General features: G+C 33.4%; 1 protein-coding gene across 1 annotated transcript in view; it reads right to left on the bottom strand.

Moving 5' to 3' along the window:
• The window catches only part of DPYD (dihydropyrimidine dehydrogenase), an 856,217-nt gene that overhangs the window by 610,791 nt on the left and 221,780 nt on the right, over positions 1-23,646 (bottom strand). The window contains exon 6 of the mRNA XM_039460876.2: positions 7,139-7,335. Coding sequence (XP_039316810.1) covers positions 7,139-7,335 — 197 coding nt within the window. The remainder of the gene's footprint in view (positions 1-7,138; positions 7,336-23,646) is intronic.

The raw sequence follows: 23,646 nt of genomic DNA, 5'->3' as shown, positions 1-23,646 counted from the left end.
AAAAAAGTGTAAGATATCTGTATGGATTAGTAGTAAATAAGTATCTCTTCTGAGTGTATTTATATGAGGACATCTACATTTTTATTGACATAAAAAATATTACATGGAATGAAGTTACAGTAGAAACTGATATAAAAATACCTAAATTATGGCAATAAAAATGATAAATATAAAACTGGCCAAAAGCAATTTCTATAATTTTAAGTTCAATATTTAGCTGATTTATATAATAATAATTCTTTATATTTCTATGAAAGCAAAATCTTAAAATCTATTAATAAAACTAGTTGAAGATACAGATTTTAATATATGTGCACACACATATATATATATATATTCACATACATATTCTATAAATATACTTCTAGCTTGTTGAAATGCAAATGTGTAACTCTGTATTACCATACTGTTTAGACTATTATAAAACCAGTTCCATGTGATCTATAGAACATTTTTACAATAAACTAGTTTTCTTCTATGAAGGCACTGACTGTCCCAAAAAGGTTCAGTAATTTAAAAACAGTCCTATTTTATATTAATACCTATTGCCTGCATTTAAAAAAAAATCATGAGGCCTATAGCACTATCATTTTAGTAGTATAATAGAGTATTAAAAGTAAGCTCAAAACACTTTCCAATGTTTCATAACAATTAAAAAGCTATGTATGTCCATAAATACATAGCAATCCACTCGTTCATCATTTGCTCATTAATTCATTCACCTACTCATTGAAAGTGAGTAGTGCCCGACAGTGTTTACAAAGTGCCAGCCAAATGTGAGCTGCAATAATTTGATGATGAATTTTACCAAATTCTTACATTTAATAAGCTCTTTTTCTGATCATGGAAGGATGCATAAAAGATAATTACATTAATAATATGATACATATAATGAGAGAAGTATATTCACTATATCTTTAATGTGTGTGTGGTATATACATATATATGTATATAATAACCATATTTTCTATATTATAGAGATTAATTTGTAAAATAAATAATTGTTGAAGATGAATCTTCTGACTCATCAATGGAAAAGTCTTCCAAAGTGCAGCCTTTTCATTCTTTGATGACTCATGAACTTGATTATTCAATTAATTTTTATATATCAATCAGCAAGATATCATGCTTAACGTTATAGAAAATGCAAGTTATCAAACACTATAAAATCAAAGCTGTACACTAAAGAAGCTTCCCTCTAGTTAGAAGTAAAAGATTATGTTTAAAAAATGAATTCAGGCATAGGGCAGAGATAAAAATCTCTTAAGCCAACTTGTGAACTCCAGCCACATTCCCTCAGAGTAACATGAATATGCCAGAATGTTCTGGGAACCAAGAAGGCTTTGCCTTCAAAGGCTAAGTAGAAAGATACTTAACAACTACAGACTGCATGTGAATAAAAAACAGACACCCAGGCTTGATAGACATGGGGCTCCATAGGAGAGAGATTAAATATGGACTAAAATTGGGCACTGATGCAGGTCATCAACAGGTTGACCAGGAAAGCAAAAGCAATGTACTATGAACAAATAATTCTAGCCAAATAAAACAACTACAACAAGATAAGAATCTTAAATCCATCCAGATACATTGTGAAGCTGAGAACCTTCCAATGAGTCAGGTCTACCCCTGGATTTTTATGGGATGTAAGTAGAAGCACATGGAATTAAAGAAGAAAATGGTGTGAGGGCAAGTCAGTGGTTCTGACTTAAGAAAAAATTTTGAAGGAGCAAGTTATAAAGACTAGGGACAACTTTCTGTTGGCCAGAAAAAAAGAAAGGAAGGAACACCTAATGTAGTAGGAAGAAATCTGAGGAAGGAAGAAAGAGCAGGACCACCTATGGCAGTATAGCTTTGAACACAGATGTGGGCACCAGAGAAAATGGAATGCCAGGCTGCTGGACTTCAGCAGCTCTGCTTAAAACCCCATGCTGCTCTGAAACCATTTCACCAACACTTAGCACAGTGTTAAATGAATAAGTATGAGAGAATCCATTTCCCAATATCTCCTAAAGTAAATAAGAGAAATGTAAAATACTAAGAAAAGTTAGTCACAGTCAAGTGGGTGGAAATGATAAAAAAATGTGATGTATTTATATTCACTAATAGATGAAGTCAGCAAATAGATATAACACATACACACACATATACACAGAACAACATGACAAATATAAAATACCAAATGTGAACAAGAGTGCTTCAAAAGAGGGGAGGCTTATTGTGGGATGAGATAAGCAGGTAGTAGAAATCTCTTAGAACTTTAAAATACCGTGTGATGGCTTCCACATCTTTCTTCTCAAATCTAAATTCGAGACTTTTATGTTCACTTGGGTGTCTAACAGGTATCTTATACTTATCATGGCTAACACTAAGCTTTGGTTCTTACAACCCAACATTGGTCCTCAGATAACCCCATTTTATGAGTTCCTAAGGCTCCAAACTCCATCATCACATACTCTTCCCTTTCCAGCACCATACCAACCACCAATGCAGGCAATAAGAGGGTGTGTTCTTTTTAGACAATTTAAAAACCATTATAAAACTTACGAAAATGGGCCTGTTTTGTATTATCTTCATGAGCTAGTAATCTAAATAATATTACTAGTATCCTAAACAATGTCCTCTGCCAAAAAAAAAAAAAAAAAAAATTCTCTGGTGGTTCTAAATTCTAAACAATTGCCATAGTTGCTACTGAGTTCTAATAATATATAGGTAAGCTTTTCAATGATCCCATTTTTATTACCAACTCTTTAATAAACATGGTGTTCTACAGGAAAGTTAACTTGCAGAATTACAGTTAAATAGCAGCCATGAGCGCCTGCTGATTCAGCTACAGGCACTTCTCATTCCAATTCCCTATAGGCAGCATATGCCTCCACTCCTATGATACTATAGATTCCAATACGTGCAAAGTTGATTTGGAATTGATAAAATGATAGCACGTGAAGCAATATGAATTACTTCAATTCTGTTGTTTTGTATGATCACATGAAATTTTTGTGTTTAAAATTGAAAATAGCTATATTCTTAATATTAAAATAATTTGTTTTAATCATTTTTTGTTCTACAGAATAAATTTAAAAAGAAATTCTTACTGGTTATTGTGTGATTCTTACTGAATTTTATTGTATAAACCAGAAGATAGTATGTTAAAAAAAATCCATACTGGGTGTCTGGTATGCTAGGTATACCATTAATCCATCATTTTTAAAAAACTTCTTTCTTGCATTTATCATCACCTAACATATTCTACATTTGGTTTATTGTTCATTTGTTGTCTGTCTCCCCACCACTAGAATATAAGCTCCATGAGAAGGCATTTTACATTATTTACTTTTATGCTCTAAATAAGAGCCAGAAATAAAGACCAGCATGTAGTCAAGTGATCAATATATACACTGAGGAAAGAAGGGAGGGAAGGAGGAAGGGGAAAATATAGGTAGGTATCAGGTCATGAAATGGTTTTTATGCCAGGCCATATCCTTTACCTCTGAGATTAGAAGGAGTTGTTGAAATATTTCAAGTGGAAGAGAGATAGAATCAGATTTGGAAACTAAAAGAAGAATGAATTTGGAAACTATAGGAAGAATGAATTTGAAAAGACAAATCAGGAAGCCAAGATAACTGTTTGGAAGCTACTGCAATGGTAAAGAAAGTGAGAGGTGGCCGAGAGTGGTGGCTCACACCTGCAATCCCAGCATTTTGGGAGACCAAGGTGGGTGGATTACTTGAGGTCAGGAGTTCAAGACCAGAGGCCAAAATGGTGAAACCTCATCTCTAATAAAAATACAAAAATTAGCCAGGTGTGGTGGTGCACACCAGTAGTCCCAGATACTTAGGAGGCAGGAGAATTGCTTGAACCTGGGGGGTGGAAGTTGCAGTGAACAAAGATCTCACCATTGCACTCCAGCCTGCCTGGGTGACAGAGCCAGAGAGCCAGACTCCCTCTCAAAAAAAAAAAAAAAGGAAAGTGAGAGGTAAAGATATCAGAGGACATTTTTTCAGCATGTTGATAAAATGAAACTGCCAGGATATTAAAGAGTAGCCCAGAAAATGATACCATCCCCTGAGATGGGATCTGTGATGATAGTGATGCCATGTAAACTTGTTTACATTTGCCATCCCCTGAGACGGCAAACTCAGGAAGAGAAGCAACATTGATCATTGATATGATGAAGTTTATAAAGAGATGTCTAGGGTTTCAATGTATAAATCTGTGGCTCAGGATGGAGAAAGATGTCAGGGCAGATACGGATTTTTAAGGCATTTGCATGTAAGTGGTAATTGAAACCGTGAGAGTAAATGAGATTACTCTGAAGACTGCAGGGTGAAAAAGAAGATAAAAAGACAGAAGACAGAATTTAATAGGAATGATTGTTTTCCATGTTTGTTGTGCTTAGGAGAACAAACTTTTCTTCTATCTGTGCTCCTGTAACAATTTAACGTTTTGAAAAATTTTTTTTCCTGTTGTAATCATAAATCCTTTAGTACAGTCAGTAGCATGTCAGACAATATGAAAAAAATCTTTCTTCTATTTCCTGTTTCTTTCATGTAATGAAATGTATCTAACAACTTTCCATTATTTTTAAAGCACAATTCTCATACTCTGACAGACGTATGCTTCAGTTCATTGCACATTCTCAAAATATTGACTATTGCTGTAACTATTTCACCTAGACCCCATTTCCCTTTATTGTCAATCAACAAGAAAAACAATAGGCATAATAAAAAACATTATACAATTTGAAAGAGGTAAAGCAAAGGGCAGCACTGGCCTCACTAGCCTACCTAACAAAAATGTCATCATTCATATTATTAATTTATAAGAGAAAAATCAGAAAGTATATATTTGCACATACTTGAAAATCTCTTAACACTATTTTGTTTATCTTTGTTATAATACCAAGCCCTTTTAACCCTGTTAAACCAATGTCCTAAAAAAAGAAACCACTGTTAGAGGAAAGCAAAATTACAGATTATTTTATAAATTTGTTGCAACATCAAAAATGATTGATGTGTTCAGTGCAATAGAGATTAAATCCTAGATATTTTTCACTGACTCTAGTGATTTCTTAAAAAGTGGTTGTGATACTAATTCACAGGGGATAAAAGAATCTGTTTGGATGAAAAGGAAAACGAAAGATAAAACTTGACATTACCTCTTTAAGCAATTGATTTCAAATACAAAGCTAATTTAATCTTTTTTAGCCACTTTGAAGATACAAGAGAATGAGAGGCAGCTCTAAGTGAGAAAAGAAATTAACAGGAAAGTTTCGTGGAATTCTGGCTACATTCCAGCATCAGTTTTTATACTCCTGTAACAGTGACACAGGAGTGTCACTGCCTCTACCATGGGACAGTACAAATGAGATTGATTAAACATTTCATATTGTCTCTACATACTGGGAAGATTCAAAGGCAAAAGGAAGAATTTAACAACTTTAAAAGAAAAACCACAATGTTTGGTCATGAATCCAGAGATATCTGTCTCACTAGAAAATGTTGAACGAATAAATAATTTTTTTAAAAGTTTAGTACTAATTTATAGGAATTAGAAATGCCTATCCTGCATTTGAGTTAAAAAAGAGATAGGCTAACAGCAGTAATCTTCCATCAAAATTGGCAATATAGAGTAATTTATAAACAGGGTTGGTTCCATTTTAGGCTCTTTGTGAAATGCAATTAAGTGGCAAAGAGATTTTTCCTAGCCTCCAAGGGTACTCAATTAAGTTCATATTTTAAAAATTAGCTTAGATATTCACTGATGTGCATAACTGAAAACAAGTGCTTACACATACATTGTTAACAGATTATGTTTTTTCTAATTAATAAAGCTGTGGTAAATGCCATTAAAATGATAGTCTAAATCTTTCCAGCAAAACAATGTAGAGGGCATTTTAATTTCCAGAGAAATAAATTCATAAAATACATGTAATCTCTTAAAATAAGTAGTAGCGTAATTAATACAGAAGAATAATTATTTCTTAACAATCAATTTGTATATGTTTCATATCCACTCTAAAAGGTCTTCTTAGTATGTGATATTTTTGCTTGATGATTCAGTCAAATAATATCATATTAATGATAGCTTATTCATCAATATTTATGTCAATAAATATATCAACATATTTATATCAATGATACAAATAATTGATAATTTTATATTATCTTGGGTTTAGCATATTGTGTTGGAGCAATATTGAAATTGATGTTTATTAACATATATTCACAGGGGCCAAAAACTGTAAGAAACTTCAAAGATATTAGTAACAACTTGATTAAATTTATCCTTTGTCATTATTGGCTATGGTTAATTTACTGGTTACAAATAGTGCTGTAGCCATAACAAATTTAAATGTTAAGTATAGAAACAGATATTCCAAATTGCTGAATTTTATAATCCATGACTTTTTGATACTATATGTAGAGAAAATAAAAATCAATTGAGTAATATTATTCAGTTACCATCCAAATTCTTTATTTTGCATCAAATGTTTTAAGCAATATCTACACCATAATTATAATTTTACTCCTTTATGATAATAAAATATACATATAGTATAGAGTTCTATTTATTTTAAATATACATTTTCATTTCCATGTATAAAACGTCAAGGAAATAATGTGATTATGTGATTTTTAAAATGTATATTTAAATACAACATTTATGGTAGATGCTGACAAAATTTTAATCAAGTGTAAGACTTAAGAAATTATAAACTGAAAATACATAAGACAACATATCTATGTAGACAACACAATGAATAGTCCAATATTCTATGGAGCTAGATATCCATCACTAATATGCATGATTTTCAGGTATATTTCTATTAAAAGAAAAATTCAAGGAGCTAAAACAATTTTTCACATATTGATTCTCATAATCAAAATATGATTTGCAGAGATTTCTCTTAAATTCACAGAACTAGAGAGAAATATTCTTAAATAAATATTACTTAAAGCCAACTGCAAATTTTAAAGCAAATAATGTAATCAAAATTTGAACGTTTGGAAAAAGAACATTTAAAATACCATCTGTGAGCCTGAAATTTCTATATGATTATGAACCAACAATATTCATAATTGTTTTGCTCCATGATTTCTGACAATATAAACATGAAATAAATGTGGGCATTACCTTAAACCACCAACGTATTCTTGTTTTTCAAATATAGTGATGTCAGAGTACCCTAATCGAGCCAAAAAGGAAGCACAACTTATACTTGCAGGCCCAGCACCAAAAAGAGCAATCTTTGCAGAATAGGCTTCAGACATTTTTTCCGGGGGAGGCAGGGAAGGATTTCTGATCTGTGGGATACTCATTGCTTTGAATACCTACAGAGAAATCAATTGCCATGGTTAAAATTTTGAAACTAACTTACATCCTCAAACATATTTTTAATGTTTCAAATAAATTTGTGTTTTAAATAGCAATAAGCAGCACATTTTCAGTATTAATATAGTATACTCACAGCTTGTATCAAGTAGATGAGGAATTATGGCTAACTCTCAAATCTTTCCTTTCTAGAATCATGCCTCCTCTAGGAAACACTCCACTTAGAGGGTGAGTTAGTGCCCGTCCTCTAAACTCCTACAGCATAATCTGTATGTCTCTAACATAACCACATATCTGTGGCATATGTTATGTTTCCATGTCAATCAGTACAACATTAGTTTCTTAAATCAGAATACATGCCACATATAAACATATTATCCTTATACTACAGGAGTTAGTATTACCATGGCACACGGTAGACATTTAACAAATAATTGAATTCTGCTTTTGATTATGATAGATAAACTTTGGGAGAATAATAATTTTTAAAAAATAGTAGAAGCATTCAAGAGCTACTGAAGCAGGCAGTCTTGGAAAGGCTAAGATCTTAGGGAGGAAGTAAGAACAAAATAAGGTAATCAGAAGTCAGTTTTCCCCTGAGGCATTTGCCACTTCTTACCAAAGAGAGGAAGGCTAAGAATCTTGAGGACCACAGCTCAGAAAAGAGATGTTAGCAGTCTTTTGAAACCAGATACACAGAGTTTTGGAAATGTAGGAGGCCATTAAACTGGAGCAAAATAAAGTGCAGAAAAGTGAGCTTAATTCTTAAACTGCATAGGACAAAAACCTAAGGATCTAAACAGAAAACCTGATGGTCCAGGGAAAACAAAATCCAGAGTGACCAAATAAGAAAGAGCCCGAGAAAACACCCCAGTGTACAGTTAAAACTTCTGGAGGGCAACACTCTATATGTAGGGCAAATGAAAGGTAAACAACCAATCCAGACCTGGATTTAAATGGCAGTGATCAGTCCCCACTCTTATTTTTATTATTATTATTATTTTTTTTTGAGACGGAGTTTCACTCGTTACCCAGGCTGGAGTGCAATGGCACGATCTCGGCTCACCGCAACCTCCGCCTCCTGGGTTCAGGCAATTCTCCTGCCTCAGCCTCCTGAGTAGCTGGGATTACAGGCATGCGCCACCATGTCCAGCTAATGTTTTGTATTTTTAGTAGAGACGGGGTTTCACCATGTTGACCAGGATGGTCTCGATCTCTTGACCTCGTGATCCACCCGCCTCCGCCTCCCAAAGTGCTGGGATTACAGGCTTGAGCCACCGCGCCCGGCCAGTCTCCACTCTTATCTATCTACCAAAGACAGAATGCATTTTCTGTGGAGAATAATAAGTCAACCACAGTTTCTACACATTTTTTAATAAAATGCCTGGGGTTTTATTTTTAAAAATCCAAGACTGAAGAAAAATAAACCTAAAAAAATAGAAAGAGATACATACATAATCCAGTAAGCATAGTTATAAAACATAAATTTTAGAATAACTATGATTATGTTCAAAAATATTTAAAAAGAATGTAAACTTCATTATAAAACTGGAATTTGTTAAAAATAACAAAATTTTTTTTAATTTAGTAAAATATATTTAGCAAACAACCATAACCAGCTAATGTGAAAGGAGGGAGTGGAATTTAAAAACGTATTTAAAAACAAATTAATAAAAATTGATTAATTAAAATTGTTATATATAGGTCAAAGAGGGTAGGAAACAAAAAAAAATTTGAGATGGTAAATATAAACATAAAATGAGAAATTATTTTAAATGTAAATGGACTAAAATTCCAATTAAAAGACAAAAGCTGTGGAAGATAAATACTTGAAATGTAAGAACACAGATAGGTGTAAAGACTAGAAAAGTTATACAATACAAACACTAACCAAAACAAAGCTGGTACAGCTTTCAAAATGTTTACTGAATCCCCACTAAGTATGCAACATATAGTTGAAGACTCTCAAGGTGTTTGAAGAAATGAAAGCTGGTACAGCTTTGTTTTGGTTAGTGTCTAATATACATATATATATATATTTCATATATATATGAAATATTAGACTTTAAGGCAAGATGTTCTAAAATGTTCTATAAAATGTTCTAAAGTTAAAGAACATTTTATAGCACAAATCGGTCAGCCTTTCAACAATATTTTATAATTCTAAATGTATAGGCTCTAAATTACAATTTTAAATATATAAAGCAAGATTGGTAGAACTAAAAGAACTGAATCACAATATTCTCACTATTCTACTATTATGAAAACTTGACTACTGATAGAAGTGGCCAGTGAAGAAATTCATATTATAGGTAAATTATTTATGATATCTAATGGATTAGCTCACAGGGTTGTTTGCATTTAATAGGTCAAAGCAGTAACTTTCTCTCCTTCTGGAAATCCAGACAGAGATCAATAGATATAAATGTAAATTTTCTTAAAAGTGAGGAATAAAGATGACAGGCCTTTTCATTTTCTTAACCTCATCCCACATATACCACCAATCACTGTAAATAAAGTAAAAACACATAAGGAACATCCAAATGATCTCATTTAAAAAACTGAAGAGGGGCCGGGCACGGTGGCTCAAGCCTGTAATCCCATCACTTTGGGAGGCCAAGGCAGGTGGATTGCGAGGTCAAGAGATCGAGACCATCCTGGTCAACATGGTGAAACCCCGTCTCAACTAAAAATACAAAAAAATTAGCTGGGCATGGTGGTGCGTGCCTATAATCTCAGCTACTCAGGAGGCTGAGGCAGGAGAATTGCCTGAACCCAGGAGGTGGAGGTTGCGGTGAGCCGAGACCGCGCCATTGCACTCCAGCCTGGGTAACAAGAGCGAAACTCCATCTCAAAAAAAAAAAAAAAAAAAAATTGAAGAGCGTATTATCAACAAGTATTACAGGGTCAATTTCTCAGCATGAGATGAATGGCTCTCATAAATGTTCTTCTAATATTTTGTCATTTTAATTCTAATACTTTGTCACATTTTACTGGTTTACTTATCTGTTTCCTCCTTTTGATCATAAAATCTTTAAGGGGAGACAATATCTTTGAATTCAACTTTTAATTTCCAGTGTTTATATATATATGGGGGAATATGTATTAACTACTCAAGAGTTTAAATTGGTAGTACAATAATTTCTTATTCCTAGCTACAATCTATATAATTTACAAATTATTAATATATGTTTCTACTCTTCCCTGTGCTATTCAAACAATACAGATTTTCTTACATACTATTTTTGAACTGACATATAATGTTACCTTCTATTCCTTTCTATGCAATGTGAACAGAAACTAAATTCTAGTTCTAAATTAATAAATAATGTTATATGATCATTAATTAAAACATAGTTAAAATATATTTTATATTTTATTCCTTTCTAAGCAATGTGAACAGGAACTAAATTCTAGTTCTAAATTAATAATGTTATATGATCATTAATTAAAATGTAGTTAAAATATATTTTATATTTCCCCAAAGAAAGGTTTAACATACTTTTCTTAAATATATATTTTATTAGATTAATTAAAATGTAGTTAAAATATATGTTTTTTTATTTCCCCAAAGAAAGATTTCACATACTTTTCATAAATAGATATTTAAAACATACATTCAACATGATCAGGGAGAGATACAGCTAATTTCATTTAGAGATTAAATAAATGCTAATTTCTTTCTTATTTAGTTGAATAATTTTAGCTTTGTGAACTAATAATTAAATATTTAACTTTCCCATGTTAAAATCTGCTAACATTTACAAATGAGCATTTCATTTTAACAAATTCTGAATGAAGACATTTATGATTTATTTAAAAGTATCATTTATTGCTGACATCTTTTACGATGGAAACAGATTTAATGGTGACTACTAAGAATTGTTTTAGGCTACAGTGTTCATTAAAATGTGAAGTTATACTGTGATAACCAAATGGAATAGAATTTGTTCTCAGTATTCACTCAGAAGCAAGAAATAGGAAAGTTCTGAGATGCCTAGTATATCTGACACAAATTCTAGCTAATAGCATGCAAATAATAAACTAGCAATTTTCTAATAATAAACAATAGGTCTCTATTTTCACCTAAGAATATTTTAATATATTTGAATAAAATTTTAAGCATTTTTTCAAAAGATTATCAAATGCAAACATTGAATTATTTTTCAAAATGTTTATTGAATCCCCACTAAGTACCCAACACCTAGTTGAAGCTTCTCAAGGTATTTGAAGAAATGAAAGCAAGCACACTCAGTACACAAAGCATCATGACACATACTAGAATGTAAATTGTTAGCCCCCAGGCGATGCAGCTTAAAAGTTGTTTAATACATACTTATTACATTGCTTGGTTCAATACACACTAACTTATAATTGATATCCCTTCGCCTGTTCTGTTCTAGGTTTTTTTCTTTTACAACTTTTTATTGCACTGGGTTATCCCCCTGAGTTTTACAGGAGTTTGGATTAACCTTGATGCAATTTTTTAAAGAGTAAATAATTGAACCAAATATTTGTGAACTTCAGCAAAACAGGTGGTATATATATAGTTGTTTATTTTTAAAATTTATTTATTATACTTTACGTTCTGGGGTACATGTGCAGATTGAGCAGGTTTGTTACATAGGTGTATGTATGCCATGGTGGTGGTTTGCTGCATTCATCACCCCATCATCTACATTAGGTATTTCTCCTAATGTTATCCCTCTCCAATCTCCCCTCCCGCTGCTATTCCTCCCCTAGCCTCCCCACCCCCAGGACCCAGTGAGTGATGTTCCCCTTCCTATGTCCATGTGTTCTTGTTGTTCAACATCCACTTATGAGTGAGAACATGTGGTGTTTGGTTTTCTGTTATTGTGTCAGTTTGCTGAGAATGATGGTTCCCAGTTTCATCCATGTCCCTGCAAAGAACATGAACTCATCCTTTTTATAGCTGCATAATATTCCACGGTGTATATGTGCCACATTTTCTTTATCCAGTCTATCATTGATGAGCATTTGCATTGGATCCAAGTCTTTGCTATTGTCAACAGTGGCACAATAAACATATGTGTCCATGTGTCTTTATAATAAAATGATTTATAAGCCTTTGGGTATATACCCAGTAATGGGATTGCTGGATAAAATGGTATTTCTATTTCTAGATCCTTGAGAAATCACCTCACTGTCTTCCACAATGGTTGAATTATTTTTACAAGTATGTCACTGAAACTAGACTCTTGAAATTGAGTCTTGACTTCCATCATTTTCATGATATATGGAATTGAACAAGTCCTTAAACATTTTTATGCCTCAGTCTCCTTAATAAGGTGGGATTAATAACATATATTTCATATAGATGCTTTGAGGATTTAATGATTTAATTAATACCTGGAAAGTACTTTAGGAGACTGTCTGGCCATATAGCAAATGCTGTTTACTTCCTAGTGTTCAAATTACATGAGACAGAGTATATCTAAACTCATACTGTCCACTATGAAACCAACTAGCTACATTTGATTAAGTTCAAATTTAAATTAAAATTAAATAAAATTAAAAATACAGTACTTCAGTAGCACTAGTTATATTTCAAGTGCTCAATAACTACATGTGGCTAGTGGATAATACATCTAACACATCCATCACTGCAAAAATTAAAATTTATAATACATGATGCAATAGATATAATCTCATGAGCATAGTTAACAGAAAATAAATGATTTAGAGGCAATGAGTTTTTAGTATTTGTTATAGTTATTTTTAATATGATTTTTATGACTACATGTTTGTATTCTTTAATTTTTCATAATTACTGTGTTTCACAAACCATTCACAAAATTCCTAAAAATTTAATCAGCACTAGAGCTGGTCCAAGCTGGCTTCAGAATGCTACTGCACCTAGGCAATATGTGAGGGCACATACAATGTTTTTTTAGCCACTAATGTTCTTCGATCATCCACCCTAAATTCTGAAATACATAAGTTACACTTTCCATCTTACTAAAGACCTGAAGGCATAAGTGGCCCTCTATCCTTTTAAAACATTGCATCCAACTCTTTTTTAACTAAAATACAAATAATGGATAATTTCATATATACACAATATACTTCCATAAATGTAGCCTGATTCTGACAAAATTAGGGCAAATGGATAAAAAGTCAAATCAACAGCTCCAAAAATATTTTATGGGTAAATGGGGGTAGTAATTTGTATTTAAGTATATTATGAAACTATGAAAAGTGAAATCAATCAATTATAAATTTATAGTTGGCATTTTATGAAAAATGTAAATTACAATAACTAATAATGTAACACTAAATTATGTCTAAAATGAGTTGGAATATTTTTTCTTAAACTGCCAAGGAATAGATAGTATAAGCTAAAAAAAGGGGGTTACCCAAAGGATTATAAATGATTCTATTATAAAGACACATTCACACATATGTTCATTGTGGTGCTGTTTACAATAGCAAAGACCTGGAAACAACCCAAATGCCCATCGATGATAGACTGGAAAAGAAAATGTGACACATATGCATCATGGAATACCACGTAGCCACAAAAAAACGATGAGTTTGTGTCCTTTGTAGAGACATGGGTGAATCTAGAAACCATCATTCTTGGCAAACTGACACAAGAACAGAAAATCAAACACTGCATGTTTTCACTCACAGGCAGGTGATGAACAATGAGAACACTTGGGCAAAGGGAAAGGAATAACACTCACTGGGCTAGGTGCAGGGGTGGAGAGGAGGGGAGGGAGAGTATCGGGTGGGGAGAATGGGGAGGAATAACACTGGGAGAAAGGCCTGATGTAGGGGAGAAACAGCAGGGGGTTGGGGTGGAGACAGCAAACCACTCTGGCATGTATGTACCTATGTAACAATCCTGCAGGATGCAGGATGTGCACATGTACCCCAGTGCCCAAAGTACAATTAAAAAAAAAGACCAAAAAAAGGGGAGGGGGTTAAATTAATTTTGTTAAAATTAAAAATAAAATTTTACAAAAGTTAGTAAATGAAAACAAATTACACAATTTAAAAATGTCCATAAATATGAAAAATATTTTTCAAAAAGAAACCACCATGGCATGTGTGTACCTATGCAACAATCCTGCAAGATCTGCATATGTATCCTAGAACTTAAAAGTACAATTAAAAAACAAATAAATAAAAATAAGCTTAGGCTAGCTGCAAAAAAAAAAATATATATATATATATTCATTCTTTTATTAAATTACATCAGTCTTCAGAGAAATGTAATATAAAATTACAAATAAGTTATATATAAAAGATATATTAGGTCCAGGCCTAGTGCAGTGGCTCACACCTATAATCCCAGCACTTTGGGAGGCTGAGTCAGGCAGATCACCAGGTCAAGAGATCGAGACATCCTGGCCAACATGGTGAAACCCCGTCTCTACTAAAAATACAAAAATTAGCTGGGTGTGGTGGCTCATGCCTGCAGTGTATCAGCTACTGGGGAGAACTGGTTGAACCTGGGAAGCCGAGGTTGCAGTGAGCCGAGATAATCAAGCCACTGCACTCCAACCTGGCAACAGAGTGGGACTTAGTCTCAAAAAAAAACTAAAAGATATATTAGCTCCAGTTATTTACAGTATCGTATTCCTAAGAGATTTTTCTTAGAATATAGTTCCCTATCATTTCATAACGTAAAAAAATACTCTAAGTTATTTCGGCTCTTTGGGTAAGAAAGACCCCTCTCTTTTTCTTTTAAGCAAATGCCAGTTGTCCATCAACTGACTAATATTCTAAAATTTAATTTTTAAGTTGAAGGGTCAGCTGCCACAACAATTTAACAAATGAAACAAACTTCTTAATATCAGAAGAGAGCGACTGAAATATTTAAGCATGAATTAAAAGTATACCTAATATCTATTTCCCCACAATAAGGCCGATATTTACTGAAAAACATCCTATGTGCCAGCTCTATGTTAAATCTCTATCATTTAGTCTTCAAAACTATGGAGGTACAATCAGATTCATTTCCTAGGTGAGAAAACTGTGGCTAAGTTCACATGCAAAAGATTTTATCCTAAGGCTACTCAACTTGAGAGCCTGAACTCTTAAACTCTGTGATTATCAAATTTTCTCAGTGATTGTTAAAAATTCATTATATATCTATAATGTTTCAGTAAGAAATGTATAACAAAAAATTATACGATTCCTAACACATTTAGAATATGTGTTATATTCTAATATATTAAATTCTTATATTCTGATAAAATATATTTTGATATAACATATTCTAGCCGATCTACTAACAAAAATAATTGGTTATTATAATTAATAAATTAACTTTGCAAACCAACAGTTGTTCATGAAGTGTTTAAAAAACACTGAACTACATCAACTGGTTTCCCACCATGCTATCCTGAAACTGAAGAACTAAGGTAGTTGGTGTATTAAGAGAAATGCCTCCCTTTTATCAACACCCTCTCCAGAGTGGTACATTTGTGTACATTTATTACAATCAGTGAACCTTCAATGGGTTTGCACAAATTTATTATGAAAATAGCATCATAGGACTACAGCATCATACACAACCGTTTCTTTCACTGTCCTAAAAATCTTCTTACTGTCCATACGCATCCCTCTCCCATCTTCGTCCCAGTAACCACTCGTCTTTTTAGTGCCTCCATAGTTTTGCCTTTTCTAGAATGCCACATAGTTGAAATCATACAATATACAGCCTTTTCAGATTGGTTTCTTTCATTTAGTAACAGATTTAACTTTCCTTCATGTCTCTCCATGACTTGATAGCTCCTCTCCTTTTGGTCCTGAATAATATTCCAATATCTGTACATACCATAGTTTATTTATGCATTCATCTAGTGAAGAATATCTCAAAAGTTTGGTGATTATGAATAAAGCTGCTATAAATATTCATGTGCAGGTTTGCATGTTAATCTAAGTTGTCAATTCTTTGGGGTAAATAAGAAGCACAATTGCTAGATCATATAAGAGTATGTTTAATTTTGCAAGATACTGTCAAACTATCTTCCAAATAGGCTGTACCATTTTGCATTCCCACCAGGAAAGAAGAAAACTTCCTATCTCTCTTCATACTGTCAGCATTTGACGTTCTCAGTGTTTTGCATTTTGGCTGTTTGGTCTCCTCTGAATGTTTATGTCCACGCCCTGGACTCCATTCAATTCATATGTTGAAAATGAACCACTAATATTATAAAGGAGGGTTTTTTTTTTAAGTGATTAGTTCATGAAAGCTTTACGAGGAGCCCTCCTCAATTAGATTAGTTCCCTTATACACAGCCCAAGGAGAACTACCTTGCCCCTGCCACATGTGAGAACTACCTTGCCCCTGCCACAGGCACAATATCTAATATATCTTTTAGGTTTTTTTTGAGACTAAGTCCCACTCTGTTGCCAGGTTGGAGTGCAGTGGCTTGATTATCTCGGCTCACTGCAACCTCGGCCTCCCAGGTTCAACCAGTTCTCCCCAGTAGCTGATATACTACAGGCATGAGCCACCACACCCAGCTAATTTTTGTATTTTTAGTAGAGACGGGGTTTCACCATGTTGGCCAGGATGTCTCGATCTCTTGACCTGGTGATCTGCCTGACTCAGCCTCCCAAAGTGCTGGGATTATAGGTGTGAGCCACTGCACTAGGCCTGGACCTAATATATCTTTTATATATAACTTATTTGTAATTTTATATTACATTTCTCTGAAGACTGATGTAATTTAATAAAAGAATGAATATATATTCATTCACCTATTACCAGAAAGCAGGTCCTGAGCACATTATGAATCCACACACATTTTGATTTTGGAATTCTCAGCATCCAGAACTGAGAGAAATAATTTGTGTTGTTTATAGGCTATCCAGTTGATGGCGTTTTGTTATGGCAACCTGAGCAGACTAACCATTCTAATAGTATAGTGGCATCTCACTATTACGTTGCAGTTCCCTGATGACATATGTGAAGGATTTATTCAGATGCTTGTTTTCCATCTGTTTATCTTTCTTGGGGACGTATCTGCTAAGGTAATTGTATCATTTTTTAAATGGGTAGTTTCACATTGTTGGGTGGTAAGAGACTTTTAGACATTTTGGATAGTAGTTCCTTATCAGATATGTCTAATGTCTTTTGTGAGTATTTTCTCCCAGTCTATGGCTCGTCTGTTGATTTATTTCAAGACAGTTGCCCGTAGAGTGGAAGTTTTAATTTTGTTTTTGTGTTTGTTTTGAGATGAGAGTCTCATTATGCTGCCCAGGCCGGTCTCAAACTCCTGCACTCAAGCAATCCTTCTTCCTCAGCCTCCTGAGTAACCATGACTACAGGTACATTCCAACACACCAAGCTCAGAATATTTTATATTTGACAAAGTCCATCTTATCTATAATTTATTTTATAAATCTTACCTTTGAGGTTGCACCTAAAAAGTTATTGTTTAACCCAAGATCATCTAGATTTTCTCCCAAGTTATCATTTAAGTGTTTTATAGTTTTGCATTTTACATTAAGGTTTTATAATTAATTTTTAATTAATTTTTGTAATGGGTTTTAGGTCTGCTTCTAGATTCATTTTTTGACATATGGAAGTAGGGTAATACAAACATCATTTGTTGAAAAGACTATCTTTCTCCATTATATTGTCTTTGCTCTTTTGTCAAAGATAAGTTGACTATATTTGTGAGTGTCTATTTCTGGGCTCTCTATTCCGTTTCAGTGATCTATTATCTATTATTTTAACAATACCACGCTGTCTTGACTACCGTAACTTAACAGTAAGTCTTAAAGTCAGGTAGTCTGAGCCCTTCAACTTTGCTGTTCAATATTATGTTGGTTAATTTGGGTCTTTTGCCTCTGTATATAAACTTAAAAATCAATTTGTCAATATCTATAAAATAGTTTGCTGAGATTTTGATTTGCGACTGCACTGAATCTATAGATCAAATTGGGAAGAAGTGACATCTTGACAGTACTGAGTTTTCTATTTGGAAACTTGGAATATGTCTCCATTTATTTAGTTTTTATTTGTTTGTTTGTTTCACCACAGTTTCATAGTTTCCCTCATATACATCTTACATATATTTCATTAGATTTATACCTAAGTATTTTATTTTTAAGGGTACAAATATAAATGGCATACTTTTAATTTCAAATTCTAATCATTTATTGCTATTGTAAAGGAAAGTGGCTGACTTTGGTGTATTAAACTTATATCCCTTTTGGCCATAATTGCTTACTAGTTCCAGGAGTTTTTCTGTTGATTTTTTGGAATTTTCTACATAGACAATTGTGTCATCCGCTAACAAAGACAGTTTTTATTTCTTCCTTCCCTATCTCAATATATTTCATTTCCTCTTCTTGTCTTATAACATTGTATTTGTATTATTTTTAAGGTGTTCCCTTCCCTACAAATACTGTAGCACTTGGAGGATTTTAAGATTATTTTCACAGGCACTCAACAATATTGTGATGAATTTCAAAATTCCTGAACTCCAGTGACATGCTTAAACAAAGTAGTAAAAGTCACCAAGGAAAACAGTTCTACCTTAGTTATAACAAAAAACAATTATCTACAAATGAATACTCTTTTTAATTTTACTTTGATTGGAAAAAATCAACATTGTGAAAATGGCCATACTGCCCAAAGTAATTTACAGATTTAATGCTATCCCCATCAGGTTGCCAATGATCTTCTTCACAGAACTGTAAAAAAACACTTCAAACTTCATATGGAACCAGAAGAGAGCCAGCATAGCCAAAACAGTCCTAAGAAAGAACAAAACTGAAGGTATCACACTGCCTGACTTCAAACTATACTACAAGGCAACAGTAATCAAAACAGCATGGTACTGGTACCAAAACAGAGACATAGACCAATGGAACAGAACAGAGGACTCAGAAGCAACACCACATATCTACAACCATTGGATCTTTGACAAACCTGACAAAAACAAGCAATAGGGAAAGGATCCCCTGTTTAATAAATTGTGTTGGGAAAACTGACTAACCATGTGCAGAAAGCAGAAACTGGACCCCTTCCTGACACCTTACACTAAAATTAACACTAGATGGATTAAAGATCTAAACATAAGACTTAAAACCATAAAAACACTAGAAGAAAACCTAGGCAAAACCATTCAGGACATAGGCATAAGTAAAGACCTCCTGGCTAAAACACCAAAAGCAATGGCAATAAAAGCCAAAATAGACAAATGGGATCTAATTAAACTCCAGAGTTTCTGTAAAGCAAAGGAAAGAATCATTAGAGTGAACCAGCAACCAACAGAATGGGAAAACATTTTTGCAATCTACCCATCTGACAAAGGGCTGATATCCAGAATTTACAAAGAACTAAAACAGATTTACAAGAAAAAAACAAACCCATTCAAAAGTGGGCGAAGGATATGAACAGGCACTTTTCAAAAGAAGACATCGATGAGGGCAAGAAATATATGAAAAAATGCTGATCATCACTGGTCATTAGAGAAATGTAAATCAAAACCACATTGAGATACCATCTCAAGCCAGTTAGAATGGCGATCATTAAAAAATCTTGAGACAACAGATGCTGGAGAGGATGTGGAGAAATGGGAACACATTTATACTGTTGGTGGGAGTGCATATTAGTTCAACCATTGTGGAAGACAGTGTGGCGATTTCTCAAGGACCTAGAAATAGAAATTCCATTTGACCCTGCAATCCCATTACTAGGTATATATGCAAAGAATTATAAATTGTCCTATTATAAAGACACACGCACACGTATGTTCATTGCGGCACTGTTTACAATATCAAAGACCTGGAAGCCACCCAAATGTCCATCATTGATACACTGGATAAAGAAAATGTGGCACATATACCCCCATGGAATACTATGCAGCCATGAAAAATGATGTGTTTGTGTCCTTTGTAGGGACATGGATGCCTCTGGAAACCATTATTTTCACTGACACAAGAACAAAAAATCAAACACCATTATGTTCTCACTCATAGGCGGGTGGCTGAACAATTAAAACGTGTGGACACAGAGAGGGGAACATCACACACTGCGGTCAGTTAAGTGGGGGCTAGGGGAGGGAAAGTGGGGGTGGGGAGGGATAATGAGGGGAGAAATACCAGATATAGGTCATGGGGGGATGTAGGCAGCAAACCACCTTGCCATGTGTGTACCTATGCAATAATCCTGCATGATCTGCACATGTACCCCAGAACTAAAGTACAGTTAAAAACACACACACACACACACACACACACACTGTGTCAGCTGAAATCAGAATATTCTTTCATTCAATTACTATTTCATTCAATTTTTTATGTACCCTCTATGTCCTAGACACCAGTATGAGTAAAACCATAGACTCCCCAGTAAGTAGCTCCCTGGATAACAAGAGCACTCATATGCCTTAAATAATCTTTTAAAAAACTATACTAATATGCAACCTGTCTGGTACAGGGATCATTTTCACAAATGGTGCCTTCAGAGTATTTGAGAAGGTTAACTTACCTAGAGGAGAAACTGACACCTAAGCCAAATCTTAAAAACAACAATGAAAAACATACATGTGTTATCTTAGAAAGTATTCTAAATACCAGCTCTGAAAATAAAAGAGTAATGATTATTTCAGCAATTTATTGTGAGGATTAGAGTCAATGGTGATAACTTCTTACGATTAATGGCTCCTCTTTACAAGGCGCTCTCTGGGGAACTTAACATTTATATCTCAAATCCTAAAAATCTTCAATTTTAGGTATGATTTTTCATTTTCTATACAAAGGAACTGATTCACAAGATTATTCTAGCATTATAGTCCATGTTATTACGACTATATTGGGGATTTGATAAACCAGTTGAATAAAGTGTTTAAACTTACCAAAAACAGTTGAAAACATACGTGTTTATAGTTTGGTTATGGGAAACTTTATTCATCCAAAATCATATGCTCAGGATATACTTACATTACCGCACAGTTAGGCAAAATAATCTACCACTAAGCCTATTATAGGATAAAGTGTAAAATATTTCATGTAATTTATTAAATACAGTGCTGAAAGTGAAAAATATAGTTGAATGAACATTTGAAGTTTTCTACTAAATGTGTTTCACTTTTGACACCATTTTATTTGTATTATTATTATTTTTTTTTTTTTGAGATAGAGTTTTGCCCTTGTTGCCTAGGCTGGGGTACAATGGCACGATCTCGGCTCATCACAACCTCTGCCTCCCAGGTTAAAGCCATTCTCCTGCTTCAGCCTCCTGAGTAGCTGGGATTAGAGGCCTGCACCACCATGTCTCACTAATTTTTTGTATTTTTAGTAGAGACAGGGTTTCTCTATGTTGGTTAGGCTGGTCTTGAACACGAGACTTCACGAGGCTTGATTCGCCCGCCCTGACCTCTGAAAGTGCTGGGATTATAGCATTTTGAAGTCAGAAAATCCTAAATCGAATCACTGTAAGTCGAGGATTGTCTATACACTTTGAAGGGTATAGACAATGTTCTGCAAGTGCATGAAAAAGATGCACTCACTCTATATTAACTGGGCTCAGAAAACTATACATTTCTGAAATCAAACTAATAAACCTTACAAATTTTGAGTAAGGTTATGCTGTCATGTGTATAAATGTTCATGAATATTACATCTTTTAAAAGATTTTTTCTTATTATTTTTTGCTTTCAAAACACTTTCTTGTAAATATTATAAAAACATTTTTATATCTTTATTTTTAATGTCTCAAAATAAGTTATTATTAATCTAGGATAAATATTTAATTATATTTACTGCCATATTTTTACACATTGTTTCTTTTTCATTTCACGTTTGTTTCCTTCCTTCTAAAGAATAACACTTAGTAGTTCTTATAAAAAAGAGAGTAGGTGTTAAACTGCCTTAGATTTAAAATGCCTGAAAATAACTTTATTCATGTTCTTACTTTCAAAAGAAAAATAAAGTTCTTTATCTTAAAGCTTCATAAATACTGTTCTCTTGGCCTCTGACATCTATTGATGCTGATGAGAAATCTAAGGTCAGAGTTATTGTTATTTGTTTTTCGAGTAATTTGTTTTCTCTTTGTTTTGACGTTCTGATTCTCATTACCCTTAGTATTGCACAATATTGGCACAATCCTATGTCTAGGTGAAGAACTTTCATCTTTCCTTTCTTCTGGAAAATTCCACCATAACTGCTTTATGGCTCCTCCTGTGCCAGTGTCTCTCTCTACTTTGGGAACTCCCTTTACATGTGTATTGGAGCCTGAACTTCTCTATTAAACTTTTCTTTTATTCATACCCGTTTACCGTGTTCTAGTTGAATACTCAGATCTTATTTTTATTTTTTATTTCTTTAGTTCTGCAATTTGTGCCCCTGTCCAGCCCAAAACTGACCTTCTCTATGGAGATTGTTATTATAGTGTAAATTTCCAGTAAATTATTTTTCATATTAAACTCACTGTTGATTTTTATTTTATCGCATTTTACAATATAATTTTATATATGTTAATTTTAATGGCCTGATTATAATATTATTGTTGTTTCATTAGGATAAAGTCAGGCATCATCAGGTGAGTCTTTGGATTATCACCAAAAGATTAGCTTTCCTAATGTAGTGTCCACCTTTTTGTTTCTTATTTGAGTGAATTTTGTGTCTTTCTTTGCACTCCCCCTACGGCTTTGTAGCAGGTATGCGGTCGCCTTCACTCAACAATACTCCCATCCCTCTCCTACCACTGCAAAATCAAGTTTCTTAAAGCCCAGGGCTCCAGTCCAACGTGATTAGAGGTATCACAGGACCAAATCATTGTGCCATAGACAAATGCCCAAAACACTTGCTATACAGCTTTCTCTGCATCTTTCTGTAGCTTTCTATAAGCCCCAGCTCTGTATAGTAGTAGGATCAATTTTTTTAAAAACTTTCTGTAAGGTGTAGTTGAGTTCAGTTCTCTACCACGCAACATGTTTTTGGCAATTACCCTAGACCACTACCAGCAGAAGCTACCAGAGGATAACCTTAGTCCCCATGCTTTTATACCATTTCTGGCCCAAAAGTTATTTATATTTCCTTTTCAGTTCACCTCTTAATTTTTCTACTTTCATTACATTTTATTTATCATTATTATTTGGAGAAAAATGGGTGGCTAAAATGTTTACTTATAGCATCATGCCTTTTACGTAATTTATGCTAATACAATCATATGTTTTATACTACCCTATATTATTATTCATCAAATATTTTTATGAAAGTATAAACTTTTTTTAAGTTGTTGAAGCTTAAACCAATGAATCTTTTAAAACTGTAAATTTCTTCAGGAAATTGTATGTATTTTTATTTTTAAAAAC

This window comes from Saimiri boliviensis, chromosome 11 (assembly GCF_048565385.1).
Source record: "Saimiri boliviensis isolate mSaiBol1 chromosome 11, mSaiBol1.pri, whole genome shotgun sequence".
Lineage (NCBI taxonomy): Eukaryota > Metazoa > Chordata > Mammalia > Primates > Cebidae > Saimiri > Saimiri boliviensis.
Note: the sequence above shows the minus strand (reverse complement) of the source record. Positions and strands in the feature narration are given on the sequence as shown.